The sequence below is a fragment of the Apodemus sylvaticus genome, chromosome 3 (assembly GCF_947179515.1).
Source record: "Apodemus sylvaticus chromosome 3, mApoSyl1.1, whole genome shotgun sequence".
Lineage (NCBI taxonomy): Eukaryota > Metazoa > Chordata > Mammalia > Rodentia > Muridae > Apodemus > Apodemus sylvaticus.
The window spans coordinates 130,802,313-130,830,041 of record NC_067474.1 but is presented as its reverse complement, the minus strand read 5'-3'; the positions used below and the strand labels follow the sequence as shown (position 1 = coordinate 130,830,041).

General features: G+C 42.5%; 1 protein-coding gene and 1 pseudogene across 1 annotated transcript in view; both read right to left on the bottom strand.

Moving 5' to 3' along the window:
• The window catches only part of Zswim5 (zinc finger SWIM-type containing 5), a 103,180-nt gene that overhangs the window by 11,098 nt on the left and 64,353 nt on the right, over positions 1-27,729 (bottom strand). The window contains exons 2-8 of the mRNA XM_052177098.1: positions 21,299-21,655; positions 16,528-16,676; positions 12,513-12,663; positions 9,386-9,565; positions 2,894-3,070; positions 1,124-1,270; positions 507-644 (exon numbers count right to left, since the gene is read on the bottom strand). Coding sequence (XP_052033058.1) covers positions 507-644; positions 1,124-1,270; positions 2,894-3,070; positions 9,386-9,565; positions 12,513-12,663; positions 16,528-16,676; positions 21,299-21,655 — 1,299 coding nt within the window. The remainder of the gene's footprint in view (positions 1-506; positions 645-1,123; positions 1,271-2,893; positions 3,071-9,385; positions 9,566-12,512; positions 12,664-16,527; positions 16,677-21,298; positions 21,656-27,729) is intronic.
• On the bottom strand, positions 23,863-25,674 carry LOC127681137 (heat shock cognate 71 kDa protein-like; annotated as a pseudogene).

Below are 27,729 nucleotides of genomic sequence, written 5' to 3'. Positions count from 1 at the left end.
TCTTCCAGAGGTCCTGAGTTCAATTCCCAGCAACCATATAGTGGCTCACATCCATCTGTACTGGGATCCAATGCCCTCTTCTGGCATGCAGGTATATATGTGCTGATAGAGCACTCATACATGTTAAATAAATAAATCTTTAAAAAACAAAATATCTTTCTTTAAAATCATATTAACACTCTTAACAGGATCTTGTTCTAGTTTCCCTTTGGCTTCCCAATCCTTGAGATCTCTGCTGAGAGAATTTAGACAGTGCTGGGTGTGAGGGCACACATCTTTAATCCCAGCACTTGGCAGGCAGAGACAAGCAGAGCTCTATGAGTTTGAGACTAACCTTGTCTACACATAGCAAGTTCCAGGCCAGCCAGGGCTATATAGTGAGACCCTGTGCATACCACGCCCAGCTCCTCTAACCTTTCTAATTCCCCCAAGGAAGCTAGTAAGGTAAGGCAGGGAAGCAGGACACATAGGGACACAGAGTTTGGCAGACAGGCTGACCCTTGTACCTGACATCTCCATGTAGCAGTCATCATTCAGGCGGCAGGCTTCAGTCAAAGTGAGGAACAGGCAGCCAATGGGATCCAGGGGATGGCCCACCCAGCCCTCTAGGTTGGTGATTGTTGTCGTCCCTCTCTGCAACAACTCTGGAAATATTGGGTTTCACGTTTTAGACAGACAGAGAAATGTGCTTTTCTTCTCTTTCATTTCCTAATCCAAGGACAGTATCATTCAGTCCTTGACCAGAAAGTCAAAGAAAAGCTCCCCTCATTGTTAAGTCTTTGCTTGCCTGGCCGACAGCAGCTCAGCAGCCGGTTCTGGTTTATACTGTCTGCTGGCAGCTCTGCAGCCTCCAGAACATCTTCTCCAGGTCTTCACGGGCCTCCCGGTGGAAGCCTAGGAGCTCCCTGTGAGAAGCAGGCTCCTTGTTCCCATTTTAGAGACAATATATAAAGTGGAGATTCACAGGACAGCATGAAGGCCCTACACTCAGCAAGTAGAATCACTTGGAATTCTCCAGCCCATGGAACTGAATGAAAATGAGGTTCTTGGTCTTTTTTTTTTTATCTCCTGCAGGTTCTTATTGCAGGACCCCAGGATGTTAGAGGATTCCTAATCACTATACCTTTCTTCTGATGTTTGTAGATCTCTAGCTGCCGCTGCTGCTGCAACCTCAGAGTATTAATGATGGCCACCGTGAGTCTGAGAGCCTCTTTTGGATATCCATGAGATCGCAGCGCATCAACCCGAGCACAGGCTGTAGGCACATGCTCTACAAGGAAGGAAGGAAATATTTTTGAGTTAAAATTTCAAATCAGGAAAAGCCCTATGTCTGACAGACAAAGGGGTCCGTGTTCAGTCCAGTTTCTCAGATTCAGCTTGGTGTGTGCTTTAGAACAGGGACTGCATTTTTTATCTTCGAGGATATAAGTAGAAGAAGCCATCTTGAAAAGGCTCCTCTAGCCTCAGTGCGACATTTAGTGTAGAAGAAATATACGGCTAGCGGTTTAGTGTAGAAGGGATATACAGCTAGTGGTTTAGTGTAGAAGGGATATACAGGTAGTGGTTTAGTGTATAAGGGATATACAACTAGAACAATAAGAGGCAGATTCTCTGTGAACATGCACTATGGGAACCTGGTGGAGGCAGCAACTGGCTGTCTAAAGGAAAAGCCTCAGCATTAAATGATTATTTTCAGAGGCAGGGTCTCATGTAGCCTAGGCTGGTTGTTTATTTTATTTTATTTAGTTAGTTGGGTTTTGGAAACAGAGTCTTACTGTGCAACCCTAGCTGGTCTAGAACCCTAGCTAGTATGGTCAAGAACTTGCTACATAGACCATACTAGCATCAAACTCAGAGATCCACCTACCCTGTCTCCCAATTTCTGAGGTTATCACCATACCAGGCTCCCAAGCTATATTTTAGAATGAATACTCTCTAGTAAAGCTAAGGACAAACTGATGTAAACCAGACAACTATTGCAGGAGAAGTTTAAACTACATCAGATAGTTCCATCCTGTTATAAAGGATGCTAGGAAGAGGAGACAGAGAAAAGGAGACAGCCTGGTGACAAACACAGACTGCATCCGAGTTCCTAGCATGGGGTAACTGCAGTTTCAAACACAGTGTTATTTTATGTGTGTGTGCTCATGTGTGTGAACATGTATGCTTATACTTGTGGAGTCCAGAAGACAACCTTGAGTGTTACTCAAAACACATTATCCACCTCTGAAAAATGTTTAAATGTTTTTGGTTTTTTTATTAGTGCATTTGGTCTATGAATGTGTTTGCCATAGACTTCATGGGGTTCCAGCAACCAAACTTAGGTCATCTTGCTGTTCTTTTTTTTTGGAGACAAAATCTCTCACTGTCCTGTAACTAGCCAATTACGCTAAGCTAGGCTGGAATCTGCTGTCTCTGCTTCCCCTAGTCCTGGGATTTTTAAGTACACACCACCATGCCTGGATAATTTGACATGGGTTGTGGGGATCAACTCTGGTTCTTACTGACCAAGCTACCTCCTCAGTTCCCATGAGTTGTGACCAGAATGCAGTGTTGCTTAGTAACAGATAACAACTGAGCCCAGTGGCTTTGTTATTATTCTTTAATATGTATCAACTGCTTTATCTTTTTCCCAAAGGGTAGGGAAAGGATACATGTTTCCACTTGAGATTATTACACCTCAGTTAAACATACATACAAATCAAGTAGGCCTCAAATAAATGACCTGAATTGGTAATAAATGCTCCAAAAGAGATGGACAGACTATAAGTAGTCTAGTACTAGTATTAGTAGTAGACTAGTACTGCTGGGACCCATGCTGATTGCTCATGCGGGCCTGCTACAGGTGGGACTGGGAACTGATATTCTTGGAGCTCAGGAGAGCTAGACTCACCAAGCCACAGTGGCTGGCCATGGGAATTAAACAGTAGCCGCTCATTCTCCCGCTGGCAGGCGGGAGCTGTATAGAGATCACTGCTGATTATTCGTTGTAGGTGGCTGTCCTGCCAATGTAACTCACGACCTTCAATGGCTCTAGTAAAAACTGTTCGTCTTGGTCTGGATAAAGAGTCTGGGGAAAGAAAAAGAACGGCTGAATAATCTGAAGTTCTAACAAGGCTCTTCTATGTCCTCTATCAAAAACAAAAACAAAAAATGAGTCAACCAACCCACCACCCCCCTCCAAAAAAAAGCACCTTATACAGAGGGCAATACATTCCTTTCTCTTTAAATAACTTCCTACTAGGACTCAGAGCCACAAGAAGGCTTGAAGAAACAGCTACTCAATAGCTCAGTAGTGAAAATATAAACTGTTTTCCATATCAGTCAGAAAAAAAGAGGCAGCTAGATAGCACTCTCAGCGAATCATAACCTGTGTCATTTGCAGAGTGACCCTGGCTATACTAAGGGCTTCTTTGGTGTTTGTATCAGAAGCTGAAAAAATGAGTCAAAAGCCTGACACAGGAAGCTTACGAGTTTGCAGTTAGCTCAGGTAATACGGTACCCTGTTTTAACAACAACAGCCCCTGCCTGCCTCGGGTCCCCTAAAAATCAAAAACAATAAAAACTGTTAAATAAATAAATAAATGAACAAATAAATGATTAGATAAAAGCTGAGAAAGATGTTATCGTTTGTTCGCTTACAGTTCTTTCTCAAGAGAAGTGGACGCTGACAAACGCTCTCATTGAGATCTGACCATGCTACCTCCCTTCAGGAAAAGGACTGGGAGAAATCAGCACTACAAACAGGCCCCGATCATATCAGCCCCTGTATCTGTGTCTGTCTGTCTGTCTATCTGTCTGTCTTTCTCTTTCCTATTTTATATGCTTTTCTAAGACTATTGAGTCTGTCCCAAAGTTTAATGCAACTGATGTTTTGGTGATGCCAGGTGAGAAGGGCTTAGAACAGAGATGGACTCATTTCTCAGCATACGGACACTGCCGGTCTCATCTGCTCCACTCTCACAGCACAGTAGCTCCCCACACTTTGTAAACAAATAACAGATGCCCTGAGGGTTAAAGTCCCTTACAGGGGACAGGCTGGCTCTTTATCTGGAATTCAAATGTTCCTTTTTTTTTCTTTCCCTTTTTCTTTCTTTTCTTTTTCTTTTTTCTTTTCTTTCTCTTTTTGCCATTTTGGTCTTTGCTATTCTCCCACATAGGCTAGCTGTATCTACTCAAATAGGTTATAAACTGTTCCATAAATTCACATATTTATTTTGGGGGAAGTGTAAGAAAGTTGAGATAGGGTTTTAAATTGCTATGTAGTTAGGTTGGCCTTGAATTTGATCCTCCTGCTTCTACCTCATAAGTGCTGGGGTTACAGGTATGTGCCACCAGGCTTGACTTCATAAGTTCAGTGTTATATAAAGAGGTTTGGTTAATGCATTTGTGTGCTTAAATGTATGTGCACCACGTGTATTGGGTCTGAAAAGGACATCAGACTCACTGGAACTGGAGATATAAGCAGTTATGAGCCACCTGATGTTGAGGCTGGGAACTGAATCCAGGTCCTGTTCAAGAGCAGCTAATACTCTGCACTGCTGAATCATTTCTCCATTCACTGGGGAGAGGGGAGGGGGTAAGAGCACTGGCTGCTCTTCCAGACGATCTGAGTTCAACTCCCAGCATCCGCATGGCAGCTCATAACTGCAACTCCAGTTCTAGAAGACCCAACACTTTCTTATGGCCTCCCTGTGCACCAGGCATCCACATGGGACGGAGACATATATGTAAGTAAACCCTCATACACCTAAATAAAATGAAAAAAATAAATAAAAAAAGAATGGAACATGACTGAACAAAATGAAAGATCTACTTCATGAGGACTTATGTAGACTCATAGTTATAACATCTAAGAAGATAAACTCAGGCTGCAGAGATGGCCCAGGGGTTAAGAGCACTGGTTACTTTACCAGAGGACTTGAGTTCCATTCTCAGCACCTGCATCGTAGCTCATGGTCATTTTAGCTCCAGTTCCAGGGGTATCTGATGCCCTCTTTTGGGACAAGCTCTCATAAACATGTGTTGGATTACAGATGATTCGGCGAGACTCCTCACAGGAGCCTAGCAACGGCATAAGTCACCACTTGCTGCTGCCACCAGGCTGTGTATAAAAGAGCTACCTGCTACCTTGCTCCCACTCTCTGTTCCAGCATTTTCTCTCTCCCCCTTTCTCTCCTCTGTGCCCTACCCCTTCTCTGCCCTCATGGCTCTCTGCTCTGTCTGTCTGCTTATCTACATGTCTACTTATCTGCCTCACCCTTTTGGTAGTTCCTCAACTCCTCTCTCTCCCTTCCCCCAGTAAAACTGCTTTATATCAGGTCTGTTGCTTGAATAATTACTCAGGGACCTTGACATGGGGCCATCAGGTACTGCTCACAACCATCCATTGTTGGATTAGCTGGACTGCAGCTTCTAAATCATCTTAATAAATCCCTTTATATATGTGGATCCCTTTATATATCCCTTTATATATCCATATGTGTGTGTGTGTATATATATATATACACACAAACAAAAGAGAGATAGAGAACCCTGACTAGTACAGGGTGAGAGAAGAAGAAAAATTAAGAATGTCTCCAAACTGGGCATGGTGGCACAGGCCTGTAATTCTTGTCCGTGGGAGGCAGAGACAGGAGGATTAGCAAGCTTGAGGACAGTCTGTGCTGGCCTGTCTAAAAACACAAAAACGTTAGAGTGAAAAAGAACAAGAAAAAGGAGGAGGAAGAGATTAAGGCATAAGCAGAAGCCTGGAAAGGAAGTAAATATTCGAGACTACTGTTAAGAGGAAAAATCTGAGCAGGAGCTACACGTCTGGGATTAGCAGGTAAATAAAATAGTGCACTCACAAAGGTTGTACAGAAGTGGTCTGATGACAGTGCTAGGCATTGTAAGCATGTTTAAGTTGGAGAGTAGGGGAGGAGACAGTAAAACCCACTTAGAAGACAATGAGATAACAAAAACCAAGAGAGAGTAACTAGAAATCAAATGACAAAGACGTCTCAAGATCAATACTGAACACTGCTAAAAGGCCAAAAGTCAATTAAGAATGCAACTGAGAGGGCTGGAGAGGCAGCTCAGCGGTTAAAAGCACTGACTGCTCTTCCAGAGGTCCTAAGTTCAATTCCCAGCAACCACATGGTGGCTCACAACCATCTGTAAAGGGATCTGATGGCTTCTTCTGGTGTGTCTGAAGACAGTGACAGTGTACTCATATACATAAAATAAATAAATCTTTAAAAAATGTATCACAATTGAAAATTAACCATTCAATTTGGCCCTAGATAATATGTGACCAGTACAGAGCTGTCCCAGCACTGGCTGAAAACCTGATTGGTGTATAAGAGAATCAGAGAGAAATAAATATATATTTTTTCTTGGTATATATAGTAAGTATGCATGATTCTTGCAATTGTTTGTTTTCAAGACAGGGTTTCTTTATGTAACTCTGGCTGTCCTGGAACTTACTCTGTAGACCAGGCTGGGCCAAACTCAAGGGATCCACCTGCCTCTGCCTCTTGAGTGCTGTGATTAAAGGCATGGGCCACCACTACCCGTCTTCTTTTAGTTTAAAAAATACTTTAAAAAAGTATTATAACTTTTCTTTTATCTAAGATATTGTGATTAGCTCCCATCTCTTTTGTATCCAGATTTTTCCCTACTCCATGAATCATCCTTGTGAGTTATAAAAGACAAGTCCACTGCTATGTCTCTCTTCCTTAGCAAAGCAAAGCAAAGCAAAGCAAAAAGATACTCTTAGGACTTCATATACCTTTCTGGCTGCCTCTCTTTGAAGTATAAGAATTAAGAAAAATAGTTCAGATCTAGGGAATAAAGAGGGGTTTGGACTTAGATGCACAAGCAAAGAAAGAGGCAGAATAGATGAACAGATACAGTAAGTCTGTCGCTGTTCTTCTTGACACACTCTCCATGATGGAATTTCTCTGTGTATCCCTGGCTCTCCTGGAGCTAGCCTCAAACTCAGAGATCTGCCTGCCTCTGCCTCCCCTGTGCTAGGATTAAAGGTGTGTGCCATCATCATCAGGTGCTCTTAGACCTTCTAGAACAATAGCTTTTTGTTTGTATGTTTAATTCCATAACATAGAAATTGGAGGTTTGGAAATGTTCTTCTAATTTCTTTTTGTTGTTGTTGTTGTTGTTTTTTTTTTTTTTGAGACAGGGTTTCTCTGTGTAGCCCTGGCTGTCCTGGAACTCACTCTGTAGACCAGGCTGGCCTCGAACTCAGAAATCCGCCTGCCTCTGCCTCCCAGAGTGCAGGAACCTGGGGGTGGAGCTGATGCAGAGGCCATGGAGGGCCCCGCTCATTGGCCTGCTGCACACTCCTTGCTCAGCCTGCTCCCCCATAGAACCCAGGGCCACCAGCCCAAGATGGCACACCCACAATGGCTGAGTCCTCCCACTGATCACTGAGAAAATGCCTTACAGCTGGGTCTCATGCAACCATTTCCTCAGCTGAGGCTCCTTTCTCTCTGATGACTAACTGTGTCAACTTTACACACAAAATCAGCCAGTACTTTGTACATATTTGCATCTACAGGGTCAATGAACAGGAGGCCAAATTCAGCTGAGAACAAGAGTAAGAGGAAGTGTGGATCTTTCTGAGGGAAAGATGGTATGAAATAATAACGGAAAAAAGAAACAGGCATAGACTAGGAAAATGTAGTAAATAGCTAGATATACTGATGACCACTTGAAATGAGTGGTCATGAATTTAAAATAAGACTATTTACCATGATTATTTCTCTCCAGTTATACTCAGCTGTATAATCATAATTACCAAGTAATTATAAAACTTATTTAAAGTAGGGAGAGAGAATGGGGACATTCATCAATATCCCAAAGAAAAGGAGCCAGCAGCTGAGAGAACGGCAGCATATGTATCTGCAGTCACAGAATATAGAAAGGCCAACCCCGGGGATGAGGGGGTTTTGTTTAAATATTTACTTGTTTATGCATTTTATGTGTGAGTGCTCTATCTGTAGAGAGCATTCAGTCCCATTACAGATGGTTGTGAACCACCATGTGGTTGCTGGGAATTGAATTCAGAACCTCTGTGTGAGTAGCCAGTGCTTTAACTACTGAGCTGTATCTCCAGGCAGCTATAATAAGATCAGAGAGAGAGAGAGAGAGAGAGAGAGAGAGAGAGAGAGACAGAGACAGAGACAGAGAGACAGAGAGAGACAGAGACAGAGAGAGAAAACAAACAAACTCTAGATTGGGCTGTGGGTGGAAAAGAACTGGTAACAATAAAAACTAACACAAATGAGAATTTCCAGAGTGGGGACTGTTACTGTGTATATTTGATTATCTATGCTACTAAAGTCTATAGTCTATATTGGAGTGATGGCTTCCTGTGTTGTGTAGACTAGATGAGTGGCAGGAATGGTATCTTAATGAAGGGACAACATTATAGTATCTTCATGGATCATTAACTTAGTTATCTTAAGTATATTAGCAACAAATTATGGTATAGTAGAGGATGAACAAGCAAAAAACAATTAAGTGAATTTTTTCCCTTGAGGCTAAAAATGCTGATAGCTATTACTTAAAAGAGGCCAAGTGTAAGATCAATGTCAGACAAAATCCCCTACCAATAACTAAAGAACAATGGTTAACATCAAATTGCCTGAGTTAGAAGAAAAAAAACATGGGTGTGAATGCTTGTTACCAACATCTGTACAACAGTAGGCTCAAAAGGCAGAGTACTACTGTAGTAGATTTGCCCTATAATGGGGCAGGAGTCTTGGCAGTAACTTGGGAGGATGTACTTGTACTGTATAAAAATTTGAGAAAAACAGGAAAGAAAGGATTTGGTCAGTATACTACTTGTAGAGATCTATATGCTTGCCTCTACCTCCAGAGTGCTGGGAAAACAGGATGGTGACACAACAGCTGGCCTTAATTAAGACACTTTTTAAAAAATATTAATTTTTAGAGCATTCATTGGTATTTTGCCTGCATGTATGTTTGTGTGAGTTATACACAATTCCAATTCCTTGGAATTGGGAGTTACAGACAGTTGTGAGCTGTCATGTGGATGCTGGGAACTGAACTGAGGTCCTCTGGAAGAGCAGGTAGTGCTCTTAACTGCTGAGCCATTTCTCTAGCCCCATCAGGATACTTTTTTACAAATTTTGTTTTGCTTTTGGTAGGCTTCTGTCTCTCCTTTAAAGAAAACCAACCCAAGCTGAAGCCCAGACCTATTGGACACGGAGAACTTGAATGTCTGAGAGGAATGGCACAGAGACTTCTAGGACATCATGCTGGGCACTGATGTGGAAAAGGCAGGCAACCCGGGCACCACTGCCCTGGCTCTTTATCATCCAGCGGTTTGAAGTTCTAAACAAAAAGATCCTTGGCTCACCTGGGCTCTGGCTGGCACTCTGGGAAAGTGCATTGGTAATGTTGGGCAGCTCATGTCCATAGTTCCCATCCTCCATGGGACAGATATCCAGGTCACTCCACTTCTGCAGTTGCTGAAGCCAACAAGATTTTTCTTCCAGTTTGCAGTGTGGATTTAAAATAATGCACACCCATAAAGCCCCTAAAAAACAGAGCAGTCCACATTCTTAGTGTCTGTGAATAACACTCATGCCTTCCCTTCAGTCTTTAGCACCCAAACAATCCTAATACCCTCAGAACAAAAACCAAATAACAAACCCATCAGCTTCCTTCTCTCTCATACTTATGAAACATATGCATATAAATATATATACATATTATATATAAATATGAATATGGTTGCTAAGATTTGGCCAAGGGACTAAAACTTGTGAAACTGTGAGCCAAACGAATCTTCAGTTTCTGTCGGATAGTGTTGGCATAGTAATGTGAGTGTAACCTAAAACCAGGAGAATAAGATCCATTTTCTGCCTTTAGAAGCTGTCTGCAGGAGAGATGGGTAGAGAAGCATAGCCAGGTGAGGGTAAGTGTTATGTGTTTAGGGTATAGAGCTGGGAGGTGGTTCTGGGGTTAAAGTGCTTGCCTGCAGAGACAGGAGTTCAGATCTCCAGGGAGCACACAAAATCTAGATGCAGTGGCGCATGCCTGAGATCCAAGTATTGTCATGGTGAGATTCAAGATGGAGACAGATTTGCAGGGTCAACTAGACTGACCTGTGCGACAGTTCCAGGCCAATGAGAGACCCTACCTCAAATAAGTTAGTGGAAGGTGCCTAAGGACCAACAGGTTGACCTCTGCATGTGTACTATATATACTTGTGCACATGCACATACACACACACACACACACACAAACACACACACACGAGACATAGTCAGGATATAATTGCACACGAAAAGGCACTTAACACAAGGTCAGGATTTGAAGGGAGGTATTTAGAAAAATTTCATATTTTGGCTAATCAGATTTTTGTAAAAGATTTATTTATTTATTTATTTAACGTATACAGTACACTGTAGCTGTCTTCAGACACACTAGAAGAGGGCATCAGATCCCATTACAGATGGTTGTGAGCCACCATGTGGTTGCTGGGAATTGAACTAAGGACTTCTAGAAGAGCCGTCAGTGCTCTTAACCACTGAGCCATCTCTCCAGCCCCAGCTAATTAGATGATCGACCTCTAAGACCCTCACAATTATTAAACTAAGAACATAACATTACCTGTTTTATTGGAATAATAGAAGTTCTGCATGAGATAAAACTTGCAAAGGATCTAGTCTAATATATTATTGTTGAACAAATCTTAGTATTTTTTCAAAGAAAAATGATTTACTCCGACTTGGATTTTAGAACTGCTGATCAAAGTTTGCAATGCCTTGAAACACTGCTTTTCCAGTTTTTGGTCACTGTGATGGAACATCACATACTCCAAAGAACAAATGAAAACAATTCCTTTGACTACTTCACTCTCCTTTCTAAGGCAAACAGTTTCTTCTTAAGATTATGTGACTGTGCCAGATACTTCTCAGTCTCCAGTTAGCAATAAGGAGAAATGCAGTGATCTTACCCAGTAAGGCCTTGCTAAATTAAATTGTTCAGGCTAGTTGGTCTGGAACTAAATACTGGAATTACCGCTACCATACCCAGTGATGTAACTCTTCTTAATCATGGATGAGGATTTCACAGCCTTTTTCTAAAAACCATTTTATTTATATATATATATATATACATACATCTATGTATGTCTGTGTATGTGCTTGTGCCTGAGGTAAAAGTCATCCCTCTGGAGCTAGAGTTATAAGTAGTTGTGAGCTGCCTGACATGGGTGCTTTTTTTTTTTTTTTGAGACAGAGTTTCTCTGTATAGTCCTGGCTGTCCTGGAACTCTGCAGACCAAGCTGGCCTCAAACTCAGAAATCAGCCTGCCTCTGCCTCCACAACACACACACTTTTTTTTTTTTTTTTTTTGGATTTGGTTTTTTTGAGACAGGGTTTCTCTGTATAGCCCTGGCTGTCCTGGAACTCATTCTGTAGACCAGGCTGGCCTCGAACTCAGAAATCCGCCTGCCTCCCAGAGTGCTGGGATTTCAGGCGTGTACCACCACCGCCCAGCTCACAACACACGTTCTTAACCACTGAACTCTATGTCTCCAGCACCAGAGTTCATAGGCATTTTTGTTCTCAAATGGAAATATCTTAAAGGCCACACAACTTCAATTTCAGATACTAACTGAAGGTGAAAGTTTACTTATATTGGCTCAACGTTTTTATTTAAAATCATATTTGTTTATTTATTTGTTTTTGTACTTTTTGAGACAAGATTTCACTATCCAGTTCTGGTGTACCTGTATCTCTATGTAGACTAGGCTGCCTTAAACTACATAGACCAGTCTGCTTCTGCCTCTTGAGTACTGGGATTAAAGGTGTGCCACCATGCATGGCTTGTCATCTAGTGCAGAAAAAAAGAATAGTACAGTAGAAGGTTAAAGCTTAAACCCTGGAAACCTCTCATACCTGAGTGATCTGGCTAGGTACAATACCAGAGAGGAGACTGAGAAAGGAACAAGAGTGAGGCCAAGGTTGTTTTTTGTTTGGTTTTGTTTTAAGACAGGGTTTAATGTAGCCCAAGTGGCCTGGACTAAGAACTGAGGATGATCTTGAGCTCCTGTCTCTCCTTCCTCCACCTTCCAAGTGCTGAGATTACAGGTGTGTGCCAGCACACCTGGTTTTATGCAGCGCTGGGGATTGAACCCTGGGCCTTACACATGCTAAGGAAGTATTCTACCAGCTGAGCCACATCACCAGACCCTGAGGCTAAGGACTTAGAGAGCTGTGGTAATGCCACACAACTGAAGCCAAGTGAAGAGGTTTTCTTTCAGCAATGGAGGTAACATGATTTAGAATCCTTAACAGGAAGGCTCACTGCTGCAGAAGCAATGAAGTGAGATTAGGAAGCTTCTGTAGAATCTAAAATGTTTCACCAGCTAGAATTAGCAAGACCCACACAAACACTGACAGCAAAGGTTCACTAACATATGTGTTAGAGGGCAAAGTGACAGGACATGGGACCTGTGAGGGATGGAGACTCACCTAGCTCATCCCAGAGCTGCCTGCACTTGTCTGTCATGCTTGTTCCTTGCTGCCTCCAGAGTGTGAGGCGTGGATCTGCCATAAATTGTTCAGTGATAAGTGTCAGCATCCTGGCTCCATTGGAATCTCTCATCCGCAGCATCTCTCGAACCTGAAGGACAAGGAGGGGCAAGTGACTGGTAACTGCACAGTACAGAAAAGGAGGTGAAGGGCGGAGAGCAGACTGAAAGGACGACACACTTGCATAGTACATTTAGGACAGAAAGAAGACCTCTCAACTCTGTAAGTGAAATTCCTACATGTATCAAGAAAGCCTGTTGATGATATGATGAAATAGATCTTTAAACATACTAGGATAGCTGGAATAAAAGGATAACAACAGTATTGGTCTGGCTGTAAAGAAAAAAGAGCCCATATACTACTAGTGGGACTTTAAAATGAGGCAGCAACCTTGGAAAATAATCTATGTAGAACTTATATAAGAATGTTAATAGCAACAATTTTTTTTAGAGTAGCTAAAAGGTGAAAGCAATCTAAGTGTCTACTAACAGACAATGGATAAATAAAATGGAATGCTACTTAGCTGTAGAGATGAACCTTTAAAACATCAGGCTAAGAAGTGAAAGACGTCAGTCACAAAAGACACACACACACTTATATTATTTAAAAGTCTAGACTAGGGAAACTTATAGAGACAGACAGTAGATCAGAGGTTACTGAGAGCTGGGGGGTGGGTGGGTAGGTGGACATGAAGGATGTGAGAGTATTAGTGTGGAGATGAGGCTGCTATCTGCTCCAGTTACTCTGTATTGAATCAAACATAGCCTTTAGGCTGTGCCTTGCCCAGACTAACTCCATTTTATAAAACAACAGTTTGGCCCATGTTGAATGCAAATGCTGATGCACAAGAGCTTCACATCTTATTTGTATAAGTAAATAACTACCATCTGCCTACCATTAACCAGGGGTGCATGCTGATCAACAACTCATTCATGCAAAATATGGCCACCATGAACGTGGATTCAGGAACACGTGGATTGCATCTAAACCATCTTAAAAAAGCAGACTTGTGAATTTATTGAACACATCAGACCAACAGATGATGTAATCTCCTTACAGTGATACCTGCCAGCTCATCAGTAGACCAGCTGACACAAAACCATCAGCAGGTGACTGAGCTCCTGACTGTCTCTGGGGCTTCAGCCTGGCATGACCCCCCTGCTTGATGGTGCCTGCTTGGACTGCTGTTCTTCCAATCTGGCTCTTCATCTTGAACCAGCTCTGTACTTGGAATGTTCTCTGTATCTCAGAACAGCAGTTCTGGGATCTCATGTCAGTATCTTCATGTATGTGTATATGCACAGGTGTATGTTTGTGTGGAAGGTAGAGGATGACCTTGAGTGTTGTTGCTCCTCATGTGACTTCATCTTTTGTTTCATCTCTCACTAGCCCACAACTCTGCTAAGCCAGCTAAGCCTGCTAAGCCCGCTAACCAATGAACTTCAGAGATTCAGCGTTTCTACATCCCATTCTATCAGCACTGCAGCCAAGTGACTGCAGGTGCAGTTCACCAACTGAACCATGTTCCTCCCTTTTTTTTTTTTTTTTTTTTTTTTTTGTGTGTGTGTGTGTGTGTGAGAGACAGGGTTTCTCTGTGTAGCCCTGGCTGTCCTGGAACTCACTCTGTAGACCAGGCTGGCCTCGAACTCAGAAATCCGCCTGCCTCTACCTCCCAGAGTGCTAGGATTACAGGCGTATGCCAGCCACCACTGCCCGGCCTCCTCCCTTATTTTATTATTCTTTTCTCACCCCTTTGAGTGACTCTCTTTGCATGTGCCTGCTCTCTGACTTCAGAGAGGGCTCACTGACCTCTGCAGATCAATCTTTTTGTAGCAAAAAAAAAAAAAAAAAAAGTTAAATTATCTGCTTGTCTGTATCTGTACAAATCTACATACACAACACACACACACACACACACACACTTATTTATACACAGGTAAGTAAATGATAAGATAAAGATACTCTGTTCTCAAGCCTAGTGACTGAGTTCAATCCCTGGAACCCAAGAAAAGGGAGAAATAGAACTATTCTATATGGTTATGCTCTGAGCACTACATTAATGTCATGTCATAAGATCTGCCCCCAAATAAATTTTAAATTAAGAAACCCTGTGACTATAGTGTAAAGTCAGTAATAGTTGGTAAGTCAAGACCAACAAAAGTGACATCACCTTGGGCTGGAGAGATGGCTCAGCAGTTAAGAGCACTGACTGCTATTTCAGAGGTCCTGATTCAATTCCCTGCAACCACAAGGTGGCTCACAACCATCTGTAATGGGATCCAATGCCCTCTTCTGGTGTGTCTGAAGATAGTGACAGTATACTCATATATATAAAATAAATAAATCCTTTTTAAAAAAGTGACAACACCTGTAAATTTATTGTTTTGTTTTTTTAATAAATTTAATGTTGTGAAAAGACAAACATCTCAGTTTTTTCTGAAGCAGCTCATTTATGTCTGATAGGTAAGGATGAACCTTCCAAGATGTTAACTGTGGTGATGACTCTATACTAAGTATCTGTGACTATACCAACCCCATGCTAGCAAGTGTTCTTTCTACCACTGACCTGTATCTCCAGCCAATATTGTACTGGTTATATGGTAAACTATATAATGTATATTATATTATATCTCATTAAAGGTGTAAATGGAAAAAGAGAGAAAAACAAATGACAAAAACCAATGCAGCCTGCCTGGCATGGGTACCTCTAGTTTCAAAATAGTCTCTTCTGGAATACTGTTGAAACTCTAGTCTCTGATGCATCACTGGGCAGCTTTTGAGTGACAGTAGAGAGGAGATGGTTCATTGCTAAAGTTTTTCAGCACTGTGGGCTTATTTAGAGAGTAGAGAAAAAACAGACCACCAGAGGGAGGGCTCCATGGAATAACCTGCTTGTGAGGTTCTGCTTCTCCACTAGATCTGAAGCACCCAGTGCAGCTAGGTGAAGTAAGCCAGTACACCAGAAAGTCTAAGTGTGGTGCTCACAGTTTATTAAACAGATGAAAGGAAGGAAAGAGGGAGGGAGGGAAGAAAGGAAGGGGAAGGGAAGGGAGGAAGAAAGAAGGAAGGGAGGGAAGAAGGAAGGAAGGGAGGGAGGGAGGAAGGAAAGAAGGAAGGAAAGAGGGAAGGAGGAAGGAAGGAAAGGAGGGAGGGAGGGAGGAGGGAGGGAGGAAGGGAGAAAAGGAGGGAGGGAAGAAGGAAAGAAAGAAGGAGGGAGGAAGGAAGGAAAGGAGGGAGGGAGGGAGGAAGGAAGGAAAGGAGGGAAGAAGGAAGGAAGGAGGGAAGGGGAGGAAGGAAGGAAGGAAGGAGGGAAGGGGAGGGAGGAAGGAAGGAGGGAAGGGGAGGGAGGAAGGAAGGAAGGGGGGAGGGAGGAAGGAAAGGAGGGAGGGAGGAAGGAAAGGAGGGAGGGAGGAGGGAGGGAAGAAGGGAGAAAAGGAGGGAGGGAGGAAGGAAAGGAGGAAGAGAGGGAGGAAGGAAGGAAAGGAGGAAGAGAGGGAGGAAGGAAGGAAAGGAGGGAAGGAGGGAGAAAAGGAGGGAGGGAGGGAGGAGGGAGGGAAGAAGGGAGAAAAGGAGGGAGGGAGGAAGGAAGGAAAGGAGGGAGGGAGGAAGGAAGGAAAGGAGGGAGGAAGGAAAGGAGGGAGGAGGGAAGGAAAGGAGGGAGGGAGGGAGGAGGGAGGGAAGAAGGAAGGAAAGGAGGGAGGGAGGAAGGAAGGAAAGGAGGGAGGGAGGAAGGAAGGAAAGGAGGGAGGAAGGAAAGGAGAGAGGAGGGAAGGAAAGGAGGGAGGGAGGGAGGGAGGAGGGAGGGAAGAAGGAAGGAAAGGAGGGAGGGAGGGAGAAAGGAAGGAGGGAAGGGGGAGGAGGAAGGAAAGGAGGGAGGGAGGGAAGAAGGAAGGAAAGGAGGGAGGGAGGGAAGGAGGGAGCAGTCAAGCACGCAGGCTTGCTTTTTACATCTTACCTTGGCAAACATTGAATTGAGCTGCTTCCCAGAGCCATAGTAACCCCCCTGGGAAAGAAAAAGCTTCACTTGTTCTTTCACCTGTTCTTCATCCAAGTGCCAACAGTTCTCATCATCGATGCTGGCCCCAGCTGTGGGGTCAGGGGCGCCTGTGAGAAACAGGAACACTATGAGCACATAGATGCAGATAGTGCTTTGCAACTGTGTGGCACTTCAGAAATGTAAAGTGTATGCTAGATTTATGTTCACAGAAGCCACAGTTCTAGCCCTCTAAGGTCTATGACTACTGAAAAGCCTAGAATGAAATACACATATTGTGATGGGCAGTGGTGGCACATGCCTTTAGTCCAGGCACTGGGAAGGCAGAGGCAGGTGCATCTCTAAGTATGAGGCCAGCATGGTCTATAGATTGAGTTCCAGGACAATCATGCCTATACTGAGACCCTGACTCAATCAACAAACATATACACATGCTACTGTTAAATATACATTTGGCTTCTGTTCTATATTCCATGGCATACAACTTTTTTTAAAATAAGATTTTCAATTTATGTGTTTGGGTGTTTTGCCTACATGTATGTCTGTGTATCACATGTGTGCAGTGCCTACAGAAGCCAGAAGAGGGTTTCAAATCTTCTGGGACTAGTTACACCTGGTTGTTAGCTGCCACGGGAGTTCTGGAAATCAAACCCAGGTTTTCTTTTGAGCAACAAGTGTTCTTAACTGCTGAGCCTGCCTCCAGGCACGATACACAACTTTAAAGTCCTTGCAGTTTTCAAAGTGGCGTCTTTCTGTGTGATAATGAGGTGGGGATAACAGCTGAGAGAAGCTAGACAGCTTCAGAATTGGCTCTGCTCACCCAGGCTGAGAGTTGAGACATTTAGTCCCATATGTAAACCTCTAATGACAAAAAACGAGTCTTGACAGCTAAGTTGTTCACCAATGGCTAGTGATTTTAATCAATTATTATCTATTGTCTTAGGGTTTCTATTCCTGTACAAACATCATGACCAAGAAATAAGCTGGGGAGGAAAGGATTTATTCAGCTCACACTTCCACATTGTTGTTCATCACCAAAGTCAGGACTGGAACTCAAGCAGGTCAGGAAGCAGGAGCTGGTGCAGAGGCCATGGAGGGATGGTCCTACTGCCTTGCTTCCTCTGCTTTGCTCAGCTTTCTTATAGAACCCAGGAGCACCAGCCCAGGGATGGCACCACCCACAATGGGCTAGGCTCCCCTCCTTGATCACTAATTGAGAATATGCCTTACAGCTGGATCTCATGGAGTTGATTTTCTCAACTGAAGTGCCTTTCTCTGGGATAACTCCAGCCTGTGTCAAGTTGACACCCAAAACCAGCCAGTACATCTATGTAATGATACTTCCAAAAACAAAACAAAACAAATCCAATAACAGAATATGTAGAGCTTCCAGAGAGTAGACAGAATTTATAGAGCTCCCAGCAAGTAGAACATGGAGGAGGGTTCTCAAGGGCAGTGCACCTGGAGAAAGTACGGAAGCGTGGCCTCTTGTGGCACGTGCTTTGACCTGTGTATTGTTCGGTTATACCTTCAGTGATATTATAATGAGCCTACAAATGTAAATAAAATGTATCCCTGATTCTGTAACCTATCCCAGCAAATTAATTGAGCATCAGGAGAGGAGTGTAAAAACCTCCATTTATGGTTAGTTGGTCTGCCAGCTAGTTAGAAGCTAAAACAACCTGAGGCCTGAGGCTGGCATCTGAAGGAGGGCAGAAAAGGGGAAGAGTTCTGGAGATTGAGTCTTCAATATGTAGGTGTTCTACCATCTCAAGGTAGATAGTATCAAAAATGAATTATATTAGAGGACATGTTGGTGTCTGCTGTGGAATTGGTTGGCTGGTGAGCAGAAAAAAAAAAAATCCCTGAAGAGTTGATCATAGAGGCACGCTGGCCTGTATTTTGAGGCTATGACAAGGGGAAACTGACTTTGTTTCTCCTCTGTATCTCCAAAACACAGGATGAAAAATGATAACATTTCCTCTCTAGTAATGTGATATTTATTACTTTCCTTTGTCCTCAGTGAAGTTCAAATCTCTATTAATAAACATATATTATTTTCAAAATTAAAAATATTTTCTTAGAACATAAAAATGTATTTTTAGCTAGGTATGGTAATTTAAGCCCCTGGAGGCAGGAAAGTATCCAGGCTTGTCCTACAGAAAGAAAAAAAAAAGAAAAAGAAAAAGAAAAAATAGAAGAAAAGTCCAAGATCAGGCCACAAAATCCCACCGATCCCTGAGTTTGCCTGAGTAATCCCTCCAATCCCAAGATACTTTGGAAAGTTCCACCCCACAAGAAACCCTTTGAAAAGCCTGCTTTCTGGTTAGTTCTCTGCTGCATCTTGCCCATTCAAGCAGAGGCAGCTATCTGCTTGTGCTTTTCCCTTCCAATAAATCTCTTCAATCAGGTTTGTTGTGTGGTGTTCCTATGTAGTATTCCTTGGCTCCCAACTACCAGAATACCTCTCCCCTCTTAGCTGTAACACTTACAATGGTGGTACATCTTATGTAATCCCCAGCACTCAGGAGGTAGAAGCAGAAGGGCCTGGAGTTCAAATCCATTGATTACATAGTGAATTTAAAGACAGTCTGGGTTACATGAGACAAATAAATATGCTGCTTTCACCATAAAACTATTTCATAAAGCACACCAGAGTTGTATTTGTGGTAACATGATTTTATCCAAGTTATCCTTCATACTTGGGCTTATCTCAGCAGAAGCACTTAAGACTCAGCTGGAGTTGTCCTCCCCTGACCGTCTGTTGGCTCCTTGCTCGCCTTTCAATCTCTAGCTAAATCTGGGTGGATAATTTATTAGCTCAGCGCTGGTAACTGTTGAGACAATTATTGTGGACATGCTTTTGGGATGTTTTGAAACTGATTTGGTAGCTTGGCTGAGGAGGAACTGAGATCAATTAGGTTAATCGAAGGTCTGGGTTCCTGGGTACTTTGGGCATAAGGACTGAGGAAAGAGTAATAGTAGTGGTCTCGCAGCAGAAGGCAGAGGCAGCTGGACCAATTATCATCCTAGGTGATTCAATTAGGAGATGAAAAAGCAGAATTAGGAACCTGCTTAAGAAGAGAGCTGGTCTTAATCAACTGGGCTGGAAGTATGAAATGATATCATCTCTCAAGATTTGAGAATGTTTGAAGAAAAGTAGAAAACTATAGAACACTCTGGATACTCATGGTCACAGCAGTTTTGGAAAAAATCATTCCCATTAAAAATATCTAGTGTGGTTTTGTAGAATGAACTGCTAGGATAGGACTAGGTCACTGCAAAGAAAAGAAGAGAGTAAGTTGGCATTTAGGCAAGATACAATAGAAAATTGGTGTGACTGTTAGGACTATTAGATATCTGAAAAAAGCATGAAATGGTAAGAGGCCCCACAGAGGATGGATATGTGTGACAGTGGGTTCTTCCTCAGAGTGATAGAAGATAAAATGGAAGGGGTATCTCTTATAAATAATGATTAATCAAGTCACAGAAAAAGCATGCAATTGGTTAAATAAGAAATATTACGCCATATCTTATTTAAAATCCTCCAATGGTCTACTATTACTACTAGGATAAATCCACCCTAAACCATTTCAGGAACTGGATTTTTCTCACGAGGCTACATAATGGCACATGTTCTAAGGGAGCTGTGACATCTAAGGAACCAGCTCCTGGCTCCTGTTCCTTGAGTAGGGGCTCATGTAGCTAAAGTTTCCATTGAACTTGCTGCCACATGAGAATGACCTTTTGCTACCAATTCCCAAAGACTAGGACTGGCCACTAGGTGGCCACTGTACCTTGTCCTTTTGTTCGTAAATATCTTTTTGAACTATAAAAGTAGCATATACTGATTATAGAAAGTATACCAAAGCATTAAAACAACAACAAAACCCACCAGCCATAGTTTACTGCTATTAATGACTAGGCCACGGTGGTGCACGCCTTTAATCCCAGCACCGCGGAGGCAGAGGCAGGTGGATTTCTGAGTTCAAGACCACTGTGATCTTCAAAGCGAGTCCCCAGACAGCCAGGGCTATACAGAAAAACTCTATCTTGAAAAATGGGGGAAGAGTTGAGTAAATTCTGTTTTTTGTAAATTCTATTTTTATTCCAGCTCCAGGGACTGAACTCAGATCCTTGAACATGCCAGGCCAGAGCTCTATCACTAACCTACACCCCCAGATGCTAAATATTTATTATAATATAAATTATAGAAACTCTACAATCTATAGCAAAGATCATTACATAGTGATTAAAACTGTGTAATTGCCAATAAAGTCAAGAAGTAGAATACTACCAACACCACAGGCCAAAACATCTATGAAATGGAAATGAACTGTTTTCAGAAACAAGACTTGCTGGGTGGTAGTGGTACATGCCTTTAATGCCAGCATTCTGGAGGCAGAAGCAAATGGATCTCTATGAGTTTGAGGACAGCCTGGTCTACAGAGCAGGTTCCAGGACAGACAAGGCTACCACAGAAAAACCCTGTCTCACCCACCACGAAAGCCGCACCCTCCCCCCCAAAAAAAACAAAGGAGAAAAGAAAAGAAACTAAGAGTTAATTACAGTTTTTTGGACAAAATGAATTGAATATGGTTAAATTATAACAAGAGTAGAAAAATTCCAACCTCTTAAAATACAACACAGAAGAAGGGGGAAAAGGATTGCTTTTAATAGCAGTTATGAAAACGCTAATTTTTTTAAAGTCAAGAAAAGGTTAAACAATTACCATTCACTTGGTTGATCTCAGAGTTGGAGGACAGAATCTCATCTGCCAGCTTTTGTGCGGTAGGAAGAACTTCAGTGTGGTGTGCTGTGATTAAATATTGAATAAATTTCTGTAGCTGGTCCCTGTTCATCTGGAAAAGGGTTTCTGAGATAGGAAGACGAAGTTTGACCTGGTCTGGTTTCCGGATCCTGTAGAGCGAGAGTGCTACCACGTGGGCACAGTAGAATATGTCCTTATTTCCACAGCCACAGCTCACAGATGTGATTTTGCATCGATCAAAGCTGATTGCAACTTTGTAAGTCACTGCTGGTTCAGAAGCGGTGGCTGGTTCCATTACTGTGCCGCTCAGATGGAAGCCTAAGGAGACAAAGAAACACATCCTACTCAGAGTCTTTAGGGCTGACTGGGTAATCAACTCACAACTCACCCAGCATCTTCTAAAGAGGTAATGAGATCTACCCAGATGGCAACAAGCTCTGTGCCTGAAACTTAAGTCCTGTCTTGAAGGAACACACAGTCTAGAAACACAGGAATCCTTTATCTTGGAGTGAATCTCTTGGACTTTAAATCTCTCTGACTATAAAAACTTTTTATATACTTTTGTATATAAAAGAATATAGTTCATGGTTTTCATTGCACTCTCAAATGTTTAATTAAAAACTCTTAAATGTTAGGAATAATTCTTGTAGTAGATTTTGAACTTAAAATGGTGATAAAGACAAGTCCACAACAACACTAGTACAATCTAGAACCCTGTGAATACTATAGTTAGGAGGGAAAGAGAATTCCATGAGGGAGAACACAAAGAAGAGTATGTATGTTTAAAGATATCTCATTCTTAAACACACAATTCCAAAATGGTGGCCACATGGAACAACCAAAACGCAAGAAACCCAAGATACAGAAACAGCATACAAGGATACTATATAGTACTACATCTCTACTCACAAGGCCCCCAACACAATAACTGTGGAATACACAAATTTATTCTTAATTTATTCTTGGAACAAGGTGTTGTGTAGTCTAGGATGTTTCTAATTCTCTGTTGAGTCAAGGATGACTTGGAATCCTGATCCTCCTGTCCCACCTCTCTGAGTCACAGTGGATCACAGTGTGTGCCACTACTCCCGGCTCAAGCTTGTGCACCAAGCACTCATCAGTTGAGCTATCTCTTCAGTTGGAATACGGTATTCTCTTAACAAAAGAAGTAACAGAAACAACACCGAACATTGCTCAAAACTCATGGGGAAGACCAACTGCTTTATGAAGTTTTCTAGGTATCTCTGTTATGATTCTTCCCTCACATTTCCTCAATGGCACACACCTGCAAAAACCAAATCAAAACAACCCTAAGATATCACAAAACCATCCTATTTGCTGAGTACTCTAATGCCCAAGGACTTGTACAACTTTTTAAGGTTAACTCAGAGTTAAACTTAAAGGGTTGAGTTTTTACAGTAGCATCTCTTTTTTTGTTTTGTTTTGTTCGAGACAGAGTTTCCCTATATAGTCCTGGCTGTCCTGGAACTCACTCTGTAGACCAGGTTGGCCTCAAACTCAGAAATCTGTCTGCCACTGCCTCCCAAGTGTTGGGATTAAAGGCGTGCGCCACCTCTCCCGGCTACAGTAGCATCTCTTACCAGTTGCAGAGCTGGAAGGATGATGGGTACATTAAGGCAGTTAACAAGAACATGTACTATCTACTCCACTGTGGTTCCAGTAGGCCATAAAGAACAACAGCCCGATTTCTAGTCCATAACAGGCCTGTCTTTTTGGTACAAAAGTAATCAGGAATGGTGGACTTTTTTTTTTTTCTTTTTTAAAGCTTTACTTCATTTTGTTTTCTCCCTGCAATATTTTTATTGTGTTAAAGTATAGAACCATCAAGTTGTTATTTTAACATCTTTAAGCTTTCATAGGACATGTTAATTATACATAATACTGGGTTTCATTATGGTGTCCTTATACAAGAGCATAGTGAATATGTCAATCATACACATCCCATAGTATCTCTTAGCCTCCTCCCACTCCCTTCCACTTTCATGGGGTACATGGGGGATGTATTTGGATGAATTACATTAGGATTCTTGATGTTACGGGAGCATAGACACCTTACCAGTAGCTACACCACTGAAGAAATGCTTCCCCCCATCAACTGTTATTTTTGTGTAAGTCTCTGGGGTGGAGGGAATCTCATAAGCCCCTCCTCTGCTCATGACAGGATGTTGACAAACTCAGTCTTGCCCAGACCTGGTGCTGGAAATCACAGCTGCTGTGAGATGGGCAGCTGAGCCCATTCTTTCCACCTCTTCATGTGAGATGATGATTGAGCCTTCAGTGGATGTTCCATATGTTGGCTGTCTCTCTGTCCTGCATTCCTCAGACCTGGTCCTTCTCCTTTCTGGTCATGGTAGTTTTCCTTCTTAGACTTTTTTTTTTTTTCCGACTTTTTTTTTTTTTTTTTGGTGCCAATTTAAACAGTTTGTATTTTTTGTTTTTGTTTTTTAAATTATTCCATGTTACTTGTTTTGGGGTCCCTGGGGGAACAATGCTACACTCTCTACTTGGACTGACTTAATCCACCTCTTCAATGGTGGGACCTGAAGAAGCCCCACCAGTTGGAGGAGCTCCACCACCAGGGAAACCACCAGGCATTCCTCCAGGCATGCCACCAGCACTCTGGTACAGCTTGGTAATGATAGGGTTGCAGACTTTCTCCAATTCTTTCTGCTGATGCTCAAATCCTTCCTTCTCTGCTGTCTGGTTCTTATCCAGACAGCTGATGATTTTATTGCACTTGTCAAGAATCTTCTGTTTGTTCTCATCATTGATCTTGCCTTAAAGTTTCTCATCTTCAACAGTTGCTTTCATGATGAGGGCATAGGACTCCAGAGAGTTCTTGGAGGAGACCTTATCTCTCTGCTTCTCATCCTCAGCTTTATACGTCTCAGCTTCTTGGACCATGCGCTCAAAATCCTCCTTACAGAAACACTGAAGATGCCATTGGCATCAATGTCAAAAGTAACTTCAATCTGAGGCCCCCCCGCCTGTGAGCTCAACCTTCCCAAGCAGGTTGTTGTCCTTGGTCATGGCCCTTTCACCTTCATACACCTGAATGAGTACACCTGGCTGGTTGTCACAGTAGGTGGTAAAGTCTGCTTGTTTGGTGGGGATGGTGGTGGTATTGTGCTTGATGAGGACAGTCATGACTCCACCAACAGTTTCAATACTAAGGGAAAGAGGAGAGACATCCAAGAGCAGCAAACCCTGAACATTCTCATACTTGTCTCCAGATAGAATGGCTGCCTGGACAGCTGCACCATAGGCTATAGCTTCATCGGGGTTAATGCTCTTGTTCAGCTCTTTTCCACTGAAGAAGTTTCTGAATCTTGGGGATTCTGGTAGAAACCACCCACCAAGTCAATATCATGGATCTGTGACTTGTCTAGTTTGGCATCTCGAAGGGCCTTCTCTACAGGGCCCAGTGTGCCACAAAACAGGTCAGCATTCATTCCTCAAATTCAGCCTGGGTAATGGAGGTATAGAAGTAAATTCCCTCATAGAGAGAATCAATCTCAATACTGGCCTGGGTGCCAGAGCAGAGGGTGTGCTTGGCGCGCTCACAGGCCGTGCGGAGACTCCAGACAGCTCTCTTGTTCTCCCTGATGTCTTTCTTGTGCTTTCATTTAAATTCAGCAATGAAATGGTTGTCAAAGTCCTCTCCACCCAGTGGGTGGGTGTCTCCACTGTTGACTTCCATCCTCAATAATTGAGGATTGACACACCAAAAGTGCCACCTCCCAAGTCAAAAATCAGCACACTCCTTTCAGCTCTGACCTTCTTATCTAAGCCATAAGCAATAGCAGCAGCCATTGGTTCATTGATAATTGGAAGTACACTGAGGCCAGCAATAGTTCCAGTATCTTTTGTTGCCTGCTGCTGAGAGTCATTGAAGTAAGCTGGCACTGTGAACATGGTATTGGTAATAGTCTTTCCGAGGTATGCTTCTGTAATTTCATCTTTGTCAGAACCATTGAGGACACTTCCTCTGGGTAGAAACTTCTCGTCTCCCCTTTGTATTTCATTTGGACCTTGGGCCTGCCTGCATCATTCACCACCATGAAGGGCCAGTGCCTCATATCAAACCTACATCTGATCACACATTTGGCATCAAAAACTGTGCTGGTGGGGTTCATTCCAACCTGATTCTTGGCAGCATCCCCAATGAATCATTCCGTGTCAGTGAAAGCAACGTAGCTTGGCATGGTGTGGTAACTCTGGTCATTGGCAATTACTTCCACCTTTCCATGCTGGAAGACACCCACACGGGAGTAAGTGGTACCAAGATCAAAGCCAACTGCAGGTCCCTTAGACATGGCTGCTTGCTTGTAGGCCCGGCTGTGCTGAGGACGATGAGACCACACAAGTGCCGGAGAGCTGCCTCCACATTCAATGAGTTTGTTTGTTTGTTTGTTTGCTTGTTTGCTTGTTTATAAAGCACCAAATACTTTCAAAAAGTTCTTATTTAGCTTATAAGTATTATATTTTTCCTCAAATCACAAAGCAAGCTTTGACATGAAAAAGAAATGCTTTATTTCAAATTTCTATTCCAACCTGTGATTTAGACTCCTTCTCTACCCAGCTCTACCTTGTTTAAAAATACAAACATAGCAAATAACATCATACCTAGCCCCTTCTCCATTACATATCATGATGGCTCTGATATCTCAACTTCTGGGAAGATCACTGGCCTTTTATAGATACATGCATGCTATGAGCTCCTTCCAGGATACCGTTACACTTTACCTCCAACAGGCACCAAGTATCCCTTGGGCAAGAATCAACAAATGAGTCAAACCCACAGTGGTGGTACCATGACTGTGGCTGCAGCACTCCCGAGTCAGAATAGAAAGACCATGAGTTTGGGCCTAGCTTGGACTATATAAACATTGAAAGATTTTGTCTCAAGGACAAAAACTAAAAACCATCAAAATGTCTTCACAGGGTAGGAACAGTGTTTGCTAGAATTTGCTGTGCTCAAATACACACCAAACACTCTGGTTGTTGTTTTGTTTTTATTTTTTAAATTTTTAAAAAAAGATTTATTTATTGTTATATGTAAGTATACTGTAGCTGTCTTCAGACACACCAGAAAAGGGTATCAGATCTCATTATGGATGGCTGTGAGCCACCATGTGGTTGCTGGGATTTAAACTCAGGACCTTCAGAAGAGCAGTCATTGCTCTTAACCGCAGAGCCATCTCACCAGCCCCAAACACTTTTTGTTACAAACCTATGCATGAGCTGGATGTAGTGGCACACACACACACACATCTATAATCCCAGCACTCTTGCTTGAGATCAAAGGTGTGCACCACCACCTCCTGAAAAGTTTTACCCAAGAATATTATGTCAGGTGCTCTGATTTGGTGCATGAGGTTACTGCTGGTACCTGCAGTGACTGGTTCCAGGTCACCTCCCAGCAGAGGCAGGTGGATCTCTGAGTTTGAGGCCAGCCTGGTCTACAAAGCTAGTTCCAGGACAGCCAGGGCTACATAGAGAAACCCTGTTTCAAAACACCACCCCAAAAAACAAAAGTCAAAACTATGTATAACTTGTGACTTATAACTGTGGTGTTCTCCTGCTTATTATACTGACTGACAGTACAAGCAGCAGTAGAAATGGTCTGAGAGGAATGGATACAGACAATGTGGTATATTTACACAATGGAATACTACTCAGCAATTAAAAACAATGAATTCATGAAATTCTTAGGCAAATGGTTGGAACTGGAAAATATTATCCTAAGTGAGGTAACCCAATCACAAAAGAACACACATGGAATGCAGTCACTGATAAGTGGATATTAGTCCAGGAGCTCTGAATACCCAAGACACAATTAATATATCAAATGATTCCCAAGAAGAAGGAAGGAGAGGGCCCTGGTCCTGGAAAGGCTTGATGCAGCAATGTAGGGGATTACCAGGACAGAGAAGTGGGAGGGGGTTGATTGGGGAACAGGCGGAGGGAAGAGGGCTTATGGGACTTATGGGGTGGGGGGAACCAGGAAAGGAGAAATCATTTGGAATGTAAACAAAGAACGTAGAAAAAAAAAAAAAAGAAATGGTCTGAGAATTTCCGTCAACATTGTTCTCATCATTAAACAAGCTGGAGAGTCCAGAAATAGACTGAACTCAACTTTGAAGTAAATAGAAAATACTAACAATGGTTTTCCATTTGGATATATATAAACACATGATAGGATAGGATAGAATAATAATGTTGTATATATGTGATGAAACTTCTCTTTTCTAAATAAGGAAATCCTATAGTCTACACTGCTTATCTCCAATATCATTTCACATTAAACCACCTAGTTCCTCAAGTTGTTGAATCATTAAATGAGAAAGCTTTAGCATTTATGCCTGTGG